Source organism: Panthera tigris, chromosome C1 (assembly GCF_018350195.1).
Source record: "Panthera tigris isolate Pti1 chromosome C1, P.tigris_Pti1_mat1.1, whole genome shotgun sequence".
Classification (NCBI taxonomy): Eukaryota; Metazoa; Chordata; class Mammalia; order Carnivora; family Felidae; genus Panthera; species Panthera tigris.
Genome location: NC_056667.1, coordinates 14,310,154 through 14,330,529, shown reverse-complemented (window position 1 = coordinate 14,330,529; position 20,376 = coordinate 14,310,154). Strand labels below are relative to the sequence as shown.

General features: G+C 49.7%; 1 protein-coding gene across 11 annotated transcripts in view; it reads left to right on the top strand.

Moving 5' to 3' along the window:
- The window catches only part of TMCO4 (transmembrane and coiled-coil domains 4), a 94,491-nt gene that overhangs the window by 928 nt on the left and 73,187 nt on the right, over nt 1-20,376 (top strand). For all 11 annotated transcript variants that reach the window (XR_006221543.1, XR_006221544.1, XR_006221541.1 and 8 more), the window contains exons 2-5: nt 3,848-3,927; nt 8,241-8,401; nt 13,429-13,606; nt 19,473-19,647. Coding sequence is in view for 6 of the 11 variants with exons in the window: in XM_042997452.1 (XP_042853386.1) it covers nt 13,437-13,606; nt 19,473-19,647 (345 nt within the window). In the remaining 5 variants the exon portion in view is untranslated. The remainder of the gene's footprint in view (nt 1-3,847; nt 3,928-8,240; nt 8,402-13,428; nt 13,607-19,472; nt 19,648-20,376) is intronic.

Here is a 20,376-nt window from a genome sequence, read left to right as displayed (position 1 = left end):
CCTTGACCTAAGATTAGTGCCTAACACGAAGTAGGAGTGAACGTGTTAGTTCTCTTTTCCCTGACTCAGGGTTTATTTCACTGCAGAAAATATGAAACCCCGTTAAGCTTTAGGGCTATCCATTCATTCATTGGACAGATATTAATTGAGCACCGACTGTGTGCCAGTGTGTAATGTTTAGGCACTGAAAATACAGCAGCGAACAAGGCAAGTGTTGCCCTTGGGGAGTATACTACAAAGAATGGAATAAAATCCTGCTCTTGGGGAGTGGGGGGAGGGTTGGGAGGGCTGAGCAGAGAGGAGAGACCATTGGAATCTTACCAACTGTGAAGTATGTGAAGAGGGCAGAGAGAGACTGAACCTCAGAGCCTCAAACCCTAGTGGGCCTCTGTCTAGATGCTCAGCCAGCCTGAGTGTTCTCCCCAACTCCCCAGGGATTTGGTAGGGGGTGGGAAGGTCGGTGGATAGAGAGTGGTCCAACCAACCTCAGAGTCCATAAACCTGGCATTGCCACTCTATAGCTGTGATGTGACCCACCACCTCTGTGAGCCTGTCATTGTTATTCAGCAGGGGTCATAAAAGTGCATAGCGTTGATGATACCACGTCCGAATGCTTCTCAAATGGTAAAGCATGGTCCAAAGTGTGGCCTGTATCAGAGGCCTTGCCAAGTCAGGTGTAAGCAAAGGTGTATTTATTCAGAGGCTCCGGTGTCGCTGTTGGTAACCTGTTACTGCCCTCAGTAGAGAAATGTAAGAAAGAGGCAGAGGTGGGGGTGGCTGACTTCCAGGCGAGGAGGCTCCCTGCCTGGCTCGAGAAACGGAATGTTTGCAACAGTCAGCATTTCAGCCTTTACAACCCTTGCTGTCACATTCCACACACAGGGATTGAACGCCTTCTCTGCCAGGCACTGTTGTAGGGAGCATCAGGGAAACGACACAAAAGCCACTGCCCTGGTGGAGCTTTTTCCGGAGAGACAGACCACAAACAAGTAAACCTGTAATCGATCCATTGTGCATTGGTGACAAATTTGATAAGGAAGTTACGCAGGGTCTGCTGGGAGGGAGGAGGGGTAGGGCCCGCTCTTTTGCTGAGGAGCCTGGGGGGAGAAGCACTGATGTCCTGAGCATTGTCCACTCTGACCCTGACCCTCCTAGGGGAGGAGACTGGCACTTAAGCAAGCAGCTGTTAGACCCGAGAGCAGGTGACAGGCTGGCCAGAGAAAGCAGCCACCTTTCTCTGTCCAGAGGCAGCAGGGTGTCCAGAGGCAGCAGGCCCCAGTTCAGCTGCACAAATCCAGGGAGGCTCATGGCAATCCCTGAGCCCCTTTGATAAAGTGGAGAAGAATTTGGAGTTTGAAGTCACACAGGCCTGTGGGGGTGCATCCAGGCATCGCTATTTGCCAGATGTGTGGCCTTCACCTCGATTGGCCTCAGTTTTCTCATATGTAAAATGGGGACAATGATAGTTTCTTCCTCATAAGGCGGTTGTGAGGCTGAATTGGGCTCATGAGAATAAGCTGGCAGGAAATCTTCGCTGATTTTAGTATTAAACTGTACTTTTGAAAAAGGACATCGTTTGGACACCGAGAGATCGGCATGAGTTGAGGCCCGAGGTGGGCATCCCAGTGTGGGCTAGAAGCCGCAGATAATGCAGTTTGGCTAAGGCCTGGCTGGAAGAAGGGGACTGGAGGAAAATGAAGATGGAAAGACAGGTTAGGTCTGTCCCAGAAGTGCTTGGGCTGGCTGAAAAGCGGGGTGCTAGCCTGTGGTCAGATGGGAACTAGTGAGAGTCATGTAGTTTGGTGGCTTTCAATTTGTGTTTGAAATCTTTTGGGCCACCTCAGGACATCAGCTAGACTAAAGAGAGTGGTGCAGCATCATAGCTGAGACGGCTACCTCTGGGCTAAGGCCCAGGTGCATTTAAATCCCACATTACTTGCCCGGTGACCTTAACCTTCATTTCTCACGGCCTCTCTGTCTCTCTCGTAGATTGGAGATACCTACTTTGTAGGGCTGGTTGGGAGGAAATGAAATGATGTGTGCAAGGGGGTGGCTTACAATTCTTTAAAATTTAATTGTGGGGGCGCCTGGGTGGCTCAGTCGGTTAAGCGGCCGACTTCGGCTCAGGTCATGATCTCGTGGTCCTTGAGTTCGAGCCCCGCGTCGGGCTCTGTGCTGACTGCTCAGAGCCTGGAGCCTGTTTCGGATTCTGTGTCTCCCTCTCTCTCTGACCCTCTCCCATTCATGCTCTGTTTCTCTCTGTCTCAAAAATAAATAAACGTTAAAAAAATTAAAAAAAAATAAAAAATAAATAAAATTTAATTGTGATAAAATAACATAAAACTTACCACCTTAACCATTTTTAAGCGTGCAGGTCAATAGTGTTAAGTATATGCACATAGTCGTGCAACCTATCTCCAGAACTTTTCCACTTGCAAATCTGAAACTCTGGATCCATTAAACCTGTCTAGTTCCCCTTCCCCCAGCCCCTGGCCACCATTCTGCTTTCTGTCTCTATAATTTGGACTACTCTAGGTACCTCACATTAGTGAAATCATGCAGTATTTGTCTTTCTGTGACTGGCTTATTTCACTTAGCATAATGGCCTCAAGGTTCATCCATGTTGTAATATGTCAGGATTTCCTTCCTTTTTGAAGGCTGAGTAATACTCCGTGGGATCGAGTCCTTTCTTATTGTTGTTCATCCCTTCATCCATTGACGGACTCTTGGGTTACATGCACCTTTTATTTAGCTGCTATGAACATGGGTGTGCAGATGTCTTTGACACCCTGCTTTCATTTCTTTTGAGTGGAAAATACCCAAAGGTGGTATTGTGGATTATTTTACTGTTATAATTTGAAGGTGGGGCATTGAAGGTCCCCACCGTATCTCCCCTCGCCCACCGGACCAGGAGAAGTCCCTGGGGCCCTTTGGGGCCGTTTGAGAACCAGTGGATCGTGTGGATCATTACAAGCTTTGCCTCCCCACCCCCACCTCCTTCCTCGGCAAATGTGCCTCACGTTATATTCTAGTTCCTCCCAAGTAGAGACCACCATTCATTCAACAAATGTTCGTAAGTGCCTACCGTGCTTACGTAAGGGCAGGAAGAGATAGACACTGAGCCGTAAGTGTAAACCAGAAAATGATCTAGTAGGTCAGACGGTGATTCGTGCTGTGGACCAAGTGCAGGCGCCAGGTAAAGAGGATTAGGGTGGAAGGCAGGGACAGGGTGGTCTCACCGAACTGTGAGATTTGAACAGAGACAGGAGGGAGGCGAGAGAGCCGGCCATGCGTTTGTCTGCGGGAACAGCATTCCGGGCAGAGGGAACGGGCAAGTGCAAAGGCCTTGAGATGAGAGTGTGCCTGGTGGGCTCCAGGAGCGGCAAGGAGGATGGTGTGGCTGGAGCAGAGCTAGTGAAGGGAGAGGGGGTGGAGGGCAGAGAGGCCAGGGGCCAGGTTGCGTATGGACCAGGCAACACTGGAAGAACTGTCGAGCATGGAAAGGGGATCAGTAGAGGTTTGGAGCAGAGAAGGGACATGAGCTGACTTCAGGGGGAGACGGAGCTCGCTGGCCACTGCGTGGTGGACAGCCAGGGGGGAGAACAGACGGAGCAGGAAACCGGTGGGGAGACTCCCGCTGGGATCCACCTGAGATGATCTCGGCTTGTACCAGGGTGCTAGTCGGGGAGGAATGGGGCGACCACAACGTGGACGAGATGTCATACAACCTGAGTATCTACCCCAGGGGCACGCTGTCACCCTACTCCACCACCTACTGTCCTCTGAGGTGAGATGGGATAGGACCTTTCCCTCTGGGCCAACATCTCTTTTTTCTTCTGGTCTGTAGTGGAATTATTTGAAACCCTCTGGGTTCTTCTGTTGCCATGGAGACCTCCTGAGATGCTACGTTTGCCACTGGCTTCCCACGTAAGTTCCAGATAGAGGTATAGAATGAATGGGTTTCTCTCCTAAAATGCTGGAGGGGATTGGGAGGTGGGGAATGAACTGGAACTGTCTAGAATCCTCCCTTCTAGGATGATCCCAAGAGTGTGTGTGGGCATGGGCTCAGAACTACCATCTTCAGAGTTTCTGGCCTAAGAACGGTGCTGTGGCTCTCTTTGTTGTGAAGAATGTCTTCGGTCACGTGCTTTTCTTCCTCCTTGGCTTCAACACAGTTCATTCCCCAGCCCTCCCGTGATATTGTAGTTTTCCCACTAGTGATGCTTATTTTATTGTACTTCAGTCTCACTCATAAAAACTCAACTGTAACCAGTTAACCAGGAAAAGAAGGAAAGAGAGAGAAAGAGAACACTTTCCCTGCCCTCTCCATACACATGCATTCACATCAAATTTGACCTTGGCGTTCACTGGCTGCTCCAAGCGGAGGAAAAAGTCCATAATGGGCTGGCGTGTAAGAAAAACACAAGAAATCCATCCTTGCATGTGATCTTCTAAAGAAAGGCTCAGGTCATGGAGTTTTAAGGGTGATTTAAAAGACGTCCAAGGATAATATTGATCATACTGGTTTTCTCCTCGGTGCTGACTTTGGAAGTTTTCATCCCCCCCCAAGGAGAAATCCCGTTGTGTTGTTTATAGCGTTAGTTAACGATTATCGGTTGAGTGCCTACTGTGGGTGCATGCAGAGCCGAGGACAGATGTGGAGTGGCTCTCTGCCCTCACTACTGACAAAAATAGCTCAACCAGTTTTTGTTTTTGCTTTTGTTTTTGTTTTTGTTTTTGTTTTTTCGGTGGTAGGTAATGTAGCTGGCTAGATAAAACTCATAATCACAGACCATCATGACAAGGCCCGCTCTGGCATGCCTGTCCGTCCTGGGCCTGGGCTGTGCAGGCTAGCCATGGCTGAGTGTTCACCCCGTTCATTCTCACCATGTATATGTTCTGTCCCTGCCAGTTGGTCAAGTGCAGGTCAAGTGCAGGCCTTTCTCGGAGTTCTTGGTGTCTCCACAGTACCTGGACTAGAAGCTACTCTGTCCATCGGTGACCTCCAAGGCCGTGGGTGCTGCTGGACCAGCTGTGCGCACACTAGGTGGCCCCAGGGCATGGAGTCACCACTGGCCCCGACCAGCAAGGTCTTTTTCTCACTGCAGGAATCCAGCTCTCCCTCTCAAAATCGGTTTAGCTTCTCAGACATACTTGGGCATCTCAGCTCAACTTGGACCGGATCCTGATGCTAAATCAGATGAAGGGGGAGAGTCCCCTGTGAGGACCAGTGTATACAGTTCAAGGGTACATCTCCCAGCCCCACCACACTCCCTCAGTGAGCTGGGGAGCTGCCACCACACTCCCTCAGCTGGCATAGTTGGGGGACCCAACCCATGCAAGTGGACAGTCCGTAGGGTTGGGACCAGGGGCTCCTCCATCACAACAAACTGGGTAGATGGGTCACACTACCCCCTGTCCATCTTGTTGATTACAAGACCTGTTTATTGGTCAGCGGAATGGGACTTAACTGGGACCTCAGCCCCGTGGGCTTGGTGGGCTACATGAGACCAGGGCTTTCTGAGGTAAAGCACTCCTCTTCTGGGGCAAGAGCAACGTTGTTTTTAATTAAAAAATTTTTCGGGGGGCGCCTGGGTGGCTCAGTTGGTGAAGCCTCTGACCTCGGCTCAGGTCATGATTTCACCGCGTGTGAGTTTGAGCCCTGCATCGGGCTCTGTCTTGACAGCTCAGAGCCTGGAGCCTGCTTTGGATTTTGTCTCTCTTTCTCTCCCTCCCTCTCTCTCTCTCTCTCTCTCTCTTTCTCTCTGCCCCTTCTCTGCTCATACTCTCTCTCTGGCTCTCAAAAAAATGAATAAATGTTAAAAAAAAAAATTTGCTTTTCTTTTCAGGGCTCCTGAGTGGCTCTGTTGGTTAAGCATCTAACTCTCGATTTCAGCTCAGGTTAAGATCTCACAGTCGTGGGATCGAGCCCGACGTCGGGCTCAGTGCGAAATCTGCTTGGAATTGTCTCTCTCCCTCTCTCTCTGCCCCTCCCCAACTTGCTAACACACTCTCTCGCTCTCTCTCAGAATAAATAAATAAACTTAAAAATACAAAAATTGTTTTCTTTATGAAAGCATCAATGAAAGCTCAGGACAGAAAATGTCAAAAATACAGAAAAATAGAACAAAACCCAATAAGTTCTAGTCCCACAACCCTGCCACCAAGAGATAGTGACCTGACAGCAAGGAGCCCGACGCGGGGCTCGATCTCATGAAAGGCAAGAGCAGAAAACAAGAGCTGGACGCTTAACTGACTGAGCCACCCAGGCGCCCCTCCTAGTGATCTTTTTGTTCTGTGAAACTGTTTTAAAAAACATACCTGGAAGGTCGCGGGGGGTGGCTCAGTCGGTTAAGCAGCCAACTTTGGCTCGAGTCGTGATCTCATGATTCATGGGTTCAAGCCCTGCATCAGGCAGGCTCTGTGCTGACAGCGCGGAGCCCGGAGCCTGCTTCGGATTCTGTGTCTCCCTGTCTCTCTGCCCCTCCCCTGCTCGTGCTCGCTCTCTCTCTCTCTGTCTCCTCAAAAATTTTTAAAAAACAAAAAACATACCTGGAATCATTTTGTATATCCAGTGATGTACTGTTAACCACCTCTTTGGACAATAAAATCCATCATTTGTAGCATCTGCCAATTTCTGTAGTAGAAATACTCCCACTGTGGCCCATCTCAGGCTGCCAGTGACCTGTTGAATCAGCTCTCCCCAGCCAGTATGAATAAGCCTGTGTCAGCAACCCATGTTATAAGTTAAAATCACGTCCTGGGGTGCCTGGGTGGCTCAGTCGGTTGAGTGTCCGACTTCAGCTCGGGTCATGATCTCGTGGTTTGTGAGCTTGAGCCCCGCGTCGGGCTCTGTGCTGACAGCTCGGAGCCTGGAGCCGGCTTCGGATTCTGGGTCTCCCTCTCTCTCTGCCCCTACCCCCTCGCATTCTGTCTCTGTCTCTTTCAGAAATAAATAAACATTAAAAAAATAGAAAATAAAAATAAATAAAATCATGTCCTTTTTTTGGATCATAAAATCAACACATTACTGAAAATTCACAAAACATAATTAATAAAGAAAAACAATTAAGATGATCCAGAATCCAAGAGCCCCCTGCTTCGATTAGAGACAGCCACCGTTGCCATCCTGATAGGAGTCCTAACAGTCTCCACTCTCTGGACAGATACACGTACCAGATATGCATTTCTTCAGAATGCAAAAGCAACACATATGTATGGCAGAAAAGCCTCAGCTATCTCACCTTTCATGGAGAATTTGAGAGACTATTTCCAGCCATTTTGTCTCCTCTGCATTTTTTAACATGGTTGGACTCACAGCTTGAATCTCGTAGTTTGTAGGCATGGTGAAGGCACTTTGCCATGCCCCATAGGAAGGGCATCTCCAGGAGAAGGACGTTATCCCTGATAATTCCTTAAAAAGGAATAAAGAGGTGGGGCGCTTGAGTGGCTCAGTCGGTTAAGCGTCCAACTCTTGATTTCAGCTCAGGGCATGATCTCATGGTTCGTGAGTTCGAGCCCCACCTTGGGCTCTGTGCTGACAGTGCAGAGCCTGCTTGAGATTCTCTCTTCTCTCTCTCTCTGCCTCTGCCCCGCTCACTCTCTCGCTCTCTCTCCCCCAAAATAAATAAATAAACTTAAAAATTTTTTAAGGATTAAAGAGGCAGAAAATCATACTCTGGTTCTTTGGCATGGAAAATGGCCAGTAGGAGGAAGCGCAGATTATCTGAGGTTGTGGGGAACCCTGGGTAATTCCAGATGCTTGCTTGGCCCCCTGTCCCATCTCCCCTGCTCATCTGATGCTCCAGCAAAGAATAAGAACAGGAGCACCTTTGGGGAGAGAATTAGCAGGAAAATACGGCTCTTGCTTAAGCCTAAAAGCTAGTTCATTCATTCATTCCTGCAACAGACATTTTCTGAGCACTCCCTCCGTGGCCGGTATGTGCTCAGGGCACAAGGTACAGCTATGAAGGAGATCCGGTGCCTGCCAGCTACTGCCAGGCTAATCGTGGAGCTGGGCGCTGCGACCACATCTCAAGTTAGGAGAAGTCAGAACAGAGATATTAAATGAGACAACAAATGCACGAGCCCAGGGGAAATGCCAGGGCTGTGCTCAGTGATGGCCGCTGCCTGCCGTCCAGCAGAGAAAAGTATCCCAGGTAGGGGAACCTACTGGGGCAAAGGCCCAGAGGACAAAGCATTAGCTAACAGATGCCTCTTTCTCTCTCCTCCTCCTCCAGATCCCACACCCTATGGACCCACAGGCTGGTTTTTCTGGTTTGCTCCCCACTAGGGCAATTTGCATATTTCTCCAAGAACCTTCAGGAAGCTGAGCAGCCTGTTTCCAGACTTGGAGAGAGGAGAGGCCAGGGGAAGCCAGCAACTGTTTTCTGAAATCTGGGTACGTGTTATTTAAGGTTTCTTTTTCCTCAAACCCTCACCATTATTTAAAATTGTCTTATTGTAAATATGAGTTTACTTACTGTCTGTCTCCTTCCCTGGAATATATCTCCATGACGGAGGGCTGTTGTCTGTCTGTCTTAGTCTCCGCTGTTTGCATAGCGTGTAGGATGACGCCTTCCATGTAATAGGTGCCGATATGTATTTATTAAATTAATTGCTTCTTGACCTTTTGGCCAAGATCAAACGTATATTTATTAAATGAACTAGTTCTGGGTGCCTGGGTGGCTCATTCGGTTAAGCATCCGACTCTTGATTTCAGCTCAAGTCATGATCTCACGGTTCATGGGTTCGAGCCCTGTATCAGGCTCTGCACTGACATTGCGGAGTCTGCTTGGGATTCTCTCTCTCTCCCTCGGTCTCTGCCATTCTCTCTCTCTTCGCTCGCTCTCAAAAATAAATAAATAAAAGAATGAACTGGTTAATTTGGGGTAAGGTGAACATTTGCTTTTAATTTACTTGGAACTTAAGGTTTTTGCCATGCTATAGAGACATCCCGCTGCTTTTTAAAAAGTTCTTTATCTTAAAATAATTACAATCTCACAGGCAAAATATTAGTACCAAGACATCCACCCATACCCTAACTCAGCTCCCCGCCCCCATGGCCACTGCCTTCACAATGAAGTCTGACCGGGCATCTTTTTGGTTCTTCAAAAGCATCTTCCCTCTAGGGGCGCCTGGGTGGCTCAGTCGGTAAGCATCCGACTTCAGCTCAGGTCATGATCTCGTGGTTCTTGAGTTCGAGCCCCACATCGGGCTCTGTGCAGACGGCTCAGAGCCTGGAGCCTGCTTCTGTCTCTGTGTTTCCCTCTCTCTCTGCTGCTCCCCCACTCACACTCTGTCTCTCTCTCAAAAAATAAATAAACATTAAAAGAAAAAAAAATTTTAAAGCATCTTCTCTCTTGTACCTCTGGGCCTTGACACGTGCTGTCCCCTGTGCCCAGAACATGCTCTTGCTGTCGACCTCACCCCTGTCTGACCGCTACCTTCTCTTGGAAGCCGGTTCTGGGTGGCAGGCCCCTGTTTGTATCCCTCCACCCGTGTTGCCCTTACGTTTATCCTGCTGGTTTGTCATCGTCTGTTCACTTGTCTGTCTCTACCACCGCACGGCTTCCTCTACGGAGTACCCTCTCCTATCCACCCACCCGGCTGTCGCCCTTGCGTCCCGCAGGCCTCCGCTAGAGCGGTCCCTTTCAACTGCACACCGTCGTCACCCACTCCTGCCACATCACTTCGCATCCCCCTCATCCGGATGCTTCTTCCCCGATGATCCTTTCATGGATCCGACCGTCAGACCCGACTGTGACTCTAGTTCTGCCACTTACCAGCCACATGATCTTGGGCAAGTTACTTAGATTATTATTATATATTGCTGGATCGCTGCCTGTGTCCCACCAGAACGCAAGCAGGGCATTTGTCAGTTTGTCACCTGATCTGTCCCAAGGCCCGGACCAGGGTGTCACACATCACGTTCCCTTCTTCACTCACCCAGCACATATTTATCGAATGCCTGCAATATTCCACAGCCTGTTCAGAGAGCTAGAAGCATGGCAGTAAAAAAGAAACAAAAAACAAAACAACCAGGGGCCTCCCTCAAGCGTATGTTCTATTGGGATACATGGGTAAATAAATAATTTGCATGTATATTATTTAAGACAGGAGTAAGTATAAAGCTAGAACAGGGTGCTAGGGTAGAAGGGCAGGAGTACTTGAGCCTGAGAGGTCAGGGAGGGCCTCTCAGAGGAGGTGACATTCAGGCTGAGGCAGAATGATGTGAAGGTCAGAGGAAGAGTGTCCCAGGCAGGGGAACGGCAGGTGTAAAGGCCTGGAGGGGGGACCAGCTTGCATATTTGCAAGCACATCGATGGCCAGCCAGTGTGGCCGTGGTGTAGTGAGCAGGCCGGGTTGGGGGGCGTGAGATGAGTCCAGGGCCAGGCAAGGGCCACCCTAAGGGGATTAGTGTGCGTCCTGGTGTGAGGGGACGCCTTTGGAGACCTTTAAGCGGGCGAGTGACATGATTGGTATATATGACAAAAGGGCCACTCCAGCTGCTGTGTAGAGAAGGGATTATAGGACATCAAGAGTGTATCTTGTTGAATGAATGAGGCAGTTTGACGTGATCGGAGCTTTTTTGTGCCCCAAGCTCATCCCCTCTCCCCTGTGGATAGAGACAGGCCAGCTCGTGCTTCTCTGACTGGAAGGCTGTTTATTCTTGAACTGAGAACTAACGTGGGGCCCTCCAAGTACCAGCCCGATAAAATACCACCTTGGGCTCTTCTGGGTGAGAGGCCTCTGAATGGAGTGGATTAAACCACTAAGCCTGCCACATCATGGCTGGGCGCTGCCCCGCCCCTTCGCTTGTGACTTCTTGTCCCCTTTGTCCACCACCGCGGTCTGGGCTGATCCTGTGAGCCAGGGAGATCTGCTGCGAACCTCAAACTTGGGTTTCTGGAGCAACCATTGGAGGCCAGTCTTGCTGGGTGACACTGACCACGGTCTTAACCTCTCTGGGCCTCGGTTCCTTCATCTGAAACAAGGGAAGAAGGATCCCTGTGCATACGTAGAGGAAAGAACCCAGGGTTTGGAGCTGGAAGTCTGGTGTGACTTTCATTACTTAGTTACTGTGTAATTTTGGGAAAAGCCCTTGGCCTCTCTCAGCCTGTTTCTCAGCTACAGGAGGGAATCCTAATAGCTCATGTCCTTCTTAACCGTACATAGTAGTTGTGAGATTTAAGTGCATTGTAAAGTGCTTTGCAAACTATTATGTTTCTACACAAGTTGACTTGTTGCTTCAGGGTTACTTTAAAAAACTAACGAAATATTTAGTTTCACAGACTTTTTAATATTTAATATTGCACGGACTTTTAATAACTCCTCTGTAGAAGTAATATTTTGAGGATAAAATTGTTTTTTAAGTTTATTTATTTATTTTGAGAGAAAGCGCGCGCATACAAATGGGGAAGGGGTAGAGAAAGAGGGAGACAGCAGAGCCCGAGGTGGGTCTTGAACTTACGAACTGCGAGATCATGACCTGAGCCGAAGTCGGACACTTAACCGACTAAGCCACTCAGGCACCCCTGAGGATAAACATTTTTATTGCTCAGCTGGAGAAGAATGCATTTATGGGCCAAAGGCTGTGCTGAGTGTGGGTATTAGACTTGATATCTCTTGGCAGTTGTGATGAGTATTTAAACAGAGGTAGTGGCCAAGAGCTCTGGCTTTGGGCTCCAGTCTGCAATTTACTGGCTGGGTGACCCGGACTCATTTACTTCTCCTCTGAGCCTGGACATTATGGTGATGCCTGGGCTCATAGAGTTAGCCAAGACTGAACATGTTAACGTTGCAGCCCCAGGGCCTGGCCCCCAGCAACAGGCACGTAATGTTAGCTCTTGCCGTTATCTATACACCTTGCTGTGTGCCGGGCACCGTGCTGAGCATTTCAGTGATTTGTTTGTTGACTTTTTTAATGCATTTATTTTCTTAACAGACATTTATGTGGCATGGGCCCTTTGGCAGGCTTTGTGCTAAGTGCTTTACAAATACTAACCTACATGGCTATGTCATTTACTGCTAACACAGTTCCTCCAGGCAGATAATGTTATAGTCCCATCGGCAGGTGAAGAAATGTGAGTGCAGAGAGGTTGAGCTGCCCAGGGCTCCATATCTATCAGATGGAGGTGCTTGGATTCGTGCCCAGGTTTGTCTGGTTCTGAGCCTGCATTCATATCCACAGTGCCCTGTGGTCGAGGCGGGTTCCCTTCCTGGTATCCACTCCCAGGACCCCTCCTGCCCCTTGAATGCCTGGCTTGGCTTGGTTTGTTCCCTCCCCTGCCTTCTCTGCTTCCCCTTCTGCCCCTGGGAAGGAAGGAAAGAATAAAAGGAGGGGGGAAAGGAGACCTCCTCCCCTCCCTTCTTTCCTTCCTTTCATTAAAGCATAACATACACAGAGTGCACAAATCTTAAGCATACAGCTTGATAAGTTTTTAAACGTATTCATACACATGTAATCAGCACTGGGTGATGGAGAAGATTTCCATCACCCGGAAGCCTCACTGTGCCCCTTCTGAGCCAATACTTATGGCTTGCCATGGGCAACCTGTCTTCTGTCTTCTTTTACCTTAGACTGGGAAGGTATGGAATGAACTCAGTTCCGCAGATAAGTGTATCTGTTTATCATTGTGTCTGTGAGGCTCACTCCTATTGTTGTGGTTAGCCAGGCTTCATTCTTTTTCATTGTTTTGTAATATTCCCTGCTACAAATATGGCAAAGTGACCCATTCCGCTGTGGACAAACATGTGGCTTGCTTCCAGCTTGCAACTATTATGAATGAAGCTTCTATGAACATTCGTGTACATGCCCTGTGGTGGACAAAAGCCCTCATTTCTCAGGAGTAGAATTGCTGGGGTATAGAATTGCGTATAAAACACGTTTAGCTCTAATGATAAAGTCAAACCAGTTTCCAAGAGGTTGTACCATGAATACTCTCATCAGTCGTGTGTCCAAGTTCCGTGTGTCCCTTGTGCTCACCAACACTTAGGATTGTCAGGCTTTTAATTTTGGCCATTCTGATGAGTGAGTAGCAGCGTCTTGGAGTTTTAATTTCATTTCTCTGATGACTAATGGTGTTGAACACCTCTTCGTGTGCTTCTTGGGCCATTGGATATCTTTTTATGAAGTGCCTGTTCAAGTCTTTTGCCAGTTTTTAAATTTGCCTCATTTCTATTTCACCATGACTTGTAAGAGTTGTTTATATACTAAGGATACAAATCGTTTGTTGATACACATACTGAAAATATCTTCCCCCGGTCCATGGTGTGTGTTTTCACTCTCTCGAAGATGATGAAGGCCTATTTATCAGTCTTTTCTTTCATGATGGGTAGTTGTTGTGTCCATTTAAGTAACTTTGGCCTAACCCCTCACCCCCGTTTGCGTTTTTCACTGAGATTTTTTTTTTTTTTTTCCTGCAGGGCTGGAAATGGCCACGTGCAACAGTTCAAGTGAGGGGCTGCCTCCGGTGGCCGAGCCAGCCGTGGAGAGGGAGCCTCATCTGCCCGTGGGCCGGGAGCTGGCTGAGGCCAACCGCTTTGCCTATGCCGCCCTCTGTGGCATCTCCCTGTCCCAGCTATTTCCAGAACCTGAGCAAAGGTGAGTGCCTTTGTCCTTACAGAGGAAATGTCATGCTTCCTTGGGGAGGCAGTTACTGACAGCCAAGCCACCTGCCGGGTATTACTGGCAAAGAGGAGAAAGTCATTGCCCTTGCCTCGAAGGAGCTCACAGTCTAGAGGATTAGATAGCCTTCCTTCAGTACTCACTCATTCATACCTTCACCAGGCATTTTCTGGGCACCTACTTTGCGCCAGGCATGATCTGGAGTACATGGAAGGAATACTCAAATAAGATGGACAAGGCCGATGCTGTCCCTGCCCATGAACGGGACACAGCCTAATGGAGAAAAGATGCTTATTCATGCATGCAGCGTGCCTTCGTTGAGCACCTACTCTGTGCTGGGTGTCGTGCTAGGCCCTGTGGAGAAAACAAGCAAGGCCTGGCTCCTATCCTCTAGGGGCTTATGGTCTGGGATGGGGGAAGGCACCCAAATAACTGACTACCATTATACTAGACAGATGGGGTAAGTGCCCGGATGAGTTCAAACCAGGTGTCATAGGAACAAAAGATTGATGGGTTTAATGACAACATTAGTATCTGTTGTCGCTGGTATCTAGGACGGATGTGTTTAGCAGAGCTGTGAAAAGCCTCCAAGCCTTTGAGGGTTCTTGGGGAAGAGAGTTTAGAGGCAAGACGAGGGGGCGTAGAGAGGCAGACGGAGTGGTCCAGGGCCTGGAGGCTGCTTTAGGATTCTGTGTCTCCCCAGGGCTGTGACCAGGGGGTAGGTGTGGGGGGGGGGGCGCACACAGGTAAGACTTTCCTTGGGGAGAATGGAGTTGACTCAGGGACAGGTTGGATGCTGTGGATGGGGCAGGGGGAGGAGCTGTCTATGGCCCCAAAGTTCGAGGTGGAGGGTGGGGCTAGAAGGACAGAAATACCATCACCGAGAGGGGAAGCGACAGATGAGGGCAGGAAATGACAGAAGATTTTTTGCATCTGCAGTATTTTCAGGACTTCCTCCCCAAAGGTCCCCCGTGAGTAAACTTCCCCATGCTTTAGGTCTTAGCTGGGTTTTTATTTGTTTTGTTTGTTTTTTATCTTCATCTGTCCCGCTGAATACTTGAGCACAGCCCTCTACTTGGGGGGCACCTCTGGGACCCTCCCCACACCCTAGACCAGGGTGTTTCTCCAGCCACATGTTCAGCGACCCAGCCCTGCGACCACCACGCTCTTCCCATACCCACCACCCCTCCAGTTTGGGCTCTTGGAGGGCGGGGGCTGCCTGGTTCACCTGTAAGTCCCCAGAGCCTCCCATACAGGTTGGTGTAGCTGACAAGCCAGTACACAGTGGGGAGAACTTTGTGTACTTTGTTCACACCAGCAGATGTTCATGGGGCGCCCGGGTGGCTTAGTCAGTTAAGCATCCAGCTTTGGCTTAGATCAGGATCTCTCAGTTCGTGAGTTCGAGCCCTGTATCGGGCTCTGTGCTGACAGCTCGGAGCCTGGAGCCTGCTTCGGACTCTGTGTCTCCTCTCTCTGCCCCTCTCCTGCTCGTGCTCTGTCTCTTTCTCTCTCAAAAATAAATAAACACTTAAAAGAAAAAGTTAGGGGCACCTAGGTGGTTCAGTCAACTGAGCCTCCGACTTCGGCTCAGGTCATGATCTCATGGTTCGTGGGCTCAAGCCCCACATCGGGCTCTGTGCTGACCGCTCAGAGCCTGGAGCCTGCTTCCGATTCTGTCTCCTTCTCTCTCTGCCCCTCCCCTGCTCATACTCTGTCTCTCTCTCTCAAAAATGAATAAACATTAAAAAAATTTTTTAATAAAAAAATAAAATAAAATAATGTTTAAAAATTTTTAAAAATTAAAAACAATTTTTAATTAAAAAGACATTTGTTTTAAAGTTTTTACAAACCCCACAAATGTTCATGAGCCTGCACTGTGTGCCAGGCCTGTGCTGGGCACCACCTAGGATGGCACATGGAGAAGTGAGTTATCATCCTGTGTGCCCCCAGCCCCCCAAACACACACACATCCAGGTACCACTTTAAGCACACATGCTTTTGCCTGGCCAGAAGCACTTGCCCTGGGGTATTTCCTTTCTGAAAGTTTACGATCCAGTTGTCAGTTCATTCCACGAGATCTCTGTTTTCTTAGGCCTAAAACACATTTTAAAAATGACTTCAGTCATTTTACAACCCAGCTATACTTGTTGATTTCAGTAATCTTTTTCTTTTTAAGTTTATTTATTTATTTTGAGTGAGAGAGAGAGAGAGAGAGCGCACCCAAGCAGGCGAGGGGCAGACAGAAGGAGAGACAGAATCTCAGGCAGGCTCTGAGCCATCAGCACAGAGCCCCACTCGGGGCTTGAGCTCAGGAATCATGAGATCATGACTTGAGCCGAGATCAAAAGTCTGGTGCCCAACCAACTGAGCCACCCGAGGTGCCCCAGTTTCAGTAATCTTTAGAAAAACACTCTGGATTTTTTTGTTACGTGGGACATAAAAGCAAGCCTTTTTAATGTATTTATTATCTGAGCCATAAACATCACAGATAATATTCCCTAAAATTAACTCTGTTTATTAAGCATGGAGAAATTAATGGGGTAGAGTAGGGGACCACAAACGTTTTCTGTAAAGGGCCAGGTATTTTAGGCTTGCGAGCCACGTAGCTGCTGTGGCCGTCACTCAATTTTGCTGCCATAGCCTGGTAGGAGCCAGGAACAGCATGTAAAGGATAAGTGTGGCTGTGTTCCAATAAAACTTCATTTACAAGAGCAGGGCCAGCTTTGGCCCACGTGGGTAGTTTGCCGGCCCCTGGTGCTGGAGCTTTGGACTCATCGTGAGAAACGCTGGATTCCTGTTGAGGCTTTGTCTCGATATGGCATTGAACCTCTGCGGCCCACGTGCTCCATCCGTGGGGAAGGGGGGGAGGGGGTGGCGCAGGATGCAAGGGGACGTTTGATGCACCTGCCCAGCCAGTGCCCAGAGCTTGGTGAGTGCCCGGGAATATAATCCCTGGACAGGGGCAGTCTCTGCGGTGGTTAAACACGGCCCCTGGTGTCATGGAGATGGGGGTTTGAACCCTAGAGCTGTCATGTCACCTCTCTGGGTCTAGGTTTCCTGATCTCTGGACTGGAGTAAAAACACGTCCGTCCCTGGTAAGGGTATGGCGAGAAGTAAATGAGTCGGTGTGTAGAAGGCGCTTACCTAGCGCAGGGACTGACAGATGGTTCCTCTGTGATTGTCTTTTGTGATCACGGTTGCTGCTGATATCACACATTTCGATAAACCAACAACCACATTAGAAGCGATTACCAAAACCCCGCTGCTCTAAACGCTGTTTGTTGTTTAATCAATGGCTGTGCTGCCGCTTTACGACCATATTTATTCATTTGTTCCTTTAAAGAAACACACGCATAGCGCTTTATACGGGCCAGCTATTGTTCTGAGCACAAGGCCAAATGTTAACTTACTTAATCCGGTCGGCCACCCTGTGAAATGGGTTTCGTCATTATCGCCACCATTCTATAGACCAAGAAACTGAGGCACACGGAGGTTGAGTAACTGGTCCAAGATGACACAGCCAGTGACAGAGCTGAGATTTGAACCAGAGGCTGTGCTCTCTACGCCTCCACTCTTATTAGGAGATGCTTGTCTACATCCAAGACTTTCTTGTTGGACACAGGGCCAGGCCCTGCTTAGTTTACTCCGAAGGAATGTTTAGTTCACTACGTCGTTTCCTGCCTCCATACACACCCATGTAACCACCCCCGGGGTTATCCCAGTAGATTGCAGTCGGGTAAATTATAATTGTAGTAGCAATAGCTAGCATTTATTGAAGGGTTATCAGGTGCCAGGCCCTATTACGATGTCACTTAATCTTTCTATCCGATCTCTGAGGCACATCCGCATTTTATAGCAGAGGAAAATGAAGCTAAGAGAAGTGAAGTCAGGACATGAACCCAGCCGCTGAGGGAGCCAGGACTCCCCGGGCACCGGACTTCAGAGCCTGACTCTGAAACCTGTTCTCCACTGCCTCCCTTGGCCACGTTATAACCAAAGCAGTGAGGCCAGCTGACATGACTTGAGGATCTCCTACATGCCAGGCCCTGCTCTGGATGCTTCGTATGTATCATCTCATTGAGTCCTCAAACAACTTAATGAAGTTGATCTCAGGGCGCCTGGATGGCTCAGTCGGTTGAGCGTCCGACTTCGGCTCAAGTTATGATCTCTCAGTCCGTGAGTTCAAGCCCCACGTCAGGCTCCGTGCTGACAGCTCAGAGCCTGGAGCCTGCTTTGGATTCTGGGTCTCCCTCTCTCTCTGCCCCTCCCCCACACTCTCTCTCTCTTTCTCTCTCTCTCTCACACACACACAAAGTAAATAAACATTAAACAAATTTGAAGTTGGTCTCTTAAACCCATTTGCAGATAGGGAAACTGGGGCAAGAGGAGGTCAGTTTACTTGGCACGGTGCCACATTACTCAGATGTCCCTTCGGGAATGGCCTCCTCCCACCACTGCTGAGACAGGGCTGCCCGCACGGCCGGGGCTGCCTCGGCTGAGGAGAGCCGTCTTGCCCACGCTTCTGCCCCCTTCCTGGGCAGCCCTCTTCCAGTGATGGCCTGATGGGGTGGGCGTGGAAAGGCCCCACTGGGGGCAGCCCTGAAGGGTCTCCTATCTCCCTGCAGGGTTGGCTGAGGCTTCTGTTGAGGCTGCAGTGCAGCTCGGCCTGGCGGCCAGTCTTGCTTCCTGGAGACTGAACCATAACACTGTCAGGGCAGGATTGTAGCTGGCCCGCAGCCACCTCTCCACTGGGCTTGGGCACTGGCGGCTCTAGGGAGGGGGTGGGTGGGCTGCCTGGGATCCATGGGGGCCCCCCCGAGGTTGCCCACACCACCAGGGAGCTCAATTTGTTTTGGGGAGACCTGATTCCACCCTGGCCCCGTCAGAACCCAGGGTGCAGAAGCCAGCATGAGGAGCCCCAGGGTAGTGTGGTCGAGGCAGGCTGGGACGTGGGTTTGCAGAGAGACTTGGCCTCTAGGCCTCAGCCTTTTTTTTCTGGACTGGTGGACTCACCTCCTAATTGACCCTCTGCTCCGGGGGCCCCCCATCCCCCCACCTAGTTCACCACGGTCACTGCGAGGAACGTTGGTGGCTTTGAAGCAAAGCCTGATGTGGACTCTGTCCCAGTCTCCCAAACGCTGTGTGCTTCCCACAGCTCAGGGGTCCCTTTCCTCCTGGGGTCCTCCAGGGGTCCATCACCTGCCCAGGGACTCCTGTGGGACTAAAGCAAACGACGGCCATGGGCACCGTGGGGGGAAAGACCCTTCCTGTGCGCTTACCTGCTCCTGCGGTGGCCGACTTCTTTCCTGAAAGCATGTCCTCAGTGATTTCCGACAGCAGCAAATCAAATCACCTGTAGGATGCCTTTTCTAGCAGCTTCTAGCAGCTGCCCCTCACCTCTGCAGGTGGGTCTGGGCACTGCCTCTCTGGACACATGGGGCTCCATTCCTGCCTCTGGCCTGGCCTGTGGCAGGGCACGAGGGTGTGTGAGTCACGTACGTGTCTGTGAGCTTCTCCCCTGAGGCGGGGGTGCCTTGTTCCTCTGATTCCTCAATCCCCCGGCACAGGCCGGGCACAGGGCACCTGTCAGTAACTGCTCATTACCCTCCTTCCTGTGGTTCATCAGCTGCTTTGGTGAAAGTTCTGGTGGGAGAAGAAGCTAGGATCCACATCACCTGAAATTAAGTTTCTGGCTCTCTGTCTCCTTCCGTGGGTCGCGGTCACCGTGGTTTTTGTACAAGCTGGCTGTTCACACCCGTGAACGCATCTCACCCGAACTTCCCAGTGGCCTCATGAGACGTGTTCTGGGAGCCCTGGGATCTAAGCCATGTCTGTCTTACAGCTCCTTCTGCACGGAGTTTGTGGCGGGCCTGGTGAAGTGGCTGGAGTTGCCTGGAGCCGTCTTGCCAACCATGACCGCTTTTGCCAACGGCCTGGGAGGCGAAGGAGCAGACGTGTTTGCTGCCATTTTATTGAAGGACCCCATCTTGAAGGACGACCCATTGGTGATCATTCAGGTACACCCACCACTCAGGGGGTGCAGCTGGCTGCGGGAGAAAGAACAAATGATTTCCTTTCAGAGTCAGCCTAGAAATCGCTTCTAGTGGGGTGGGGTCATTGAAAGCTGAAACAGTTCGTCGTAATATCACAGGATGATGATCAGAGCTAATAGTAAGTTACCGTTACTGAATATTTACCGTGGCTTTAATTTCATACTTAAACAGTGCTTATTATGTGCTAGCACCTTACAAATATTAGCCCATTTAATTCTGCAAGCCACTTTATGAGTTAGAGTGCGTGATCATCCCCATTTTATGAATGGGAAAACTGAGGCACCGAGAGGTTAAGTAACTTGTTCAGGGTCATGCGGCTTGACAGGTGGCTCAGCCGGGACTTGAACCTTGGCAGTCTGACCCCAGAGTCCGGGCTCCTGAGTGCTAAGCTGTGGTGCCTCTTTTTGGAAGCAGGAGCTCTGCTCTGTGCCCTTGGGTATGTCACTCAACCTGCTCAGGGTGCAGTTACAGCAGGCAGCTTATGACGCGGGCTGTTGTCGAATCAGTGGGTTTCCCTCCTTGAAAGTCTTACCCATTTCTTTCTTTATTTTCCTACCTGTGTGGCTGGCTCACCACTAGAACATAGGGCAGAGATATTTTGTCGGTCTCGTTCCCCCACTTGGTAAAAGTCAGTAAGTGCTGTTCAAACAAGCAGGCTAGTTACGTATCGAACGTATTGCTAATTCCTGTCCC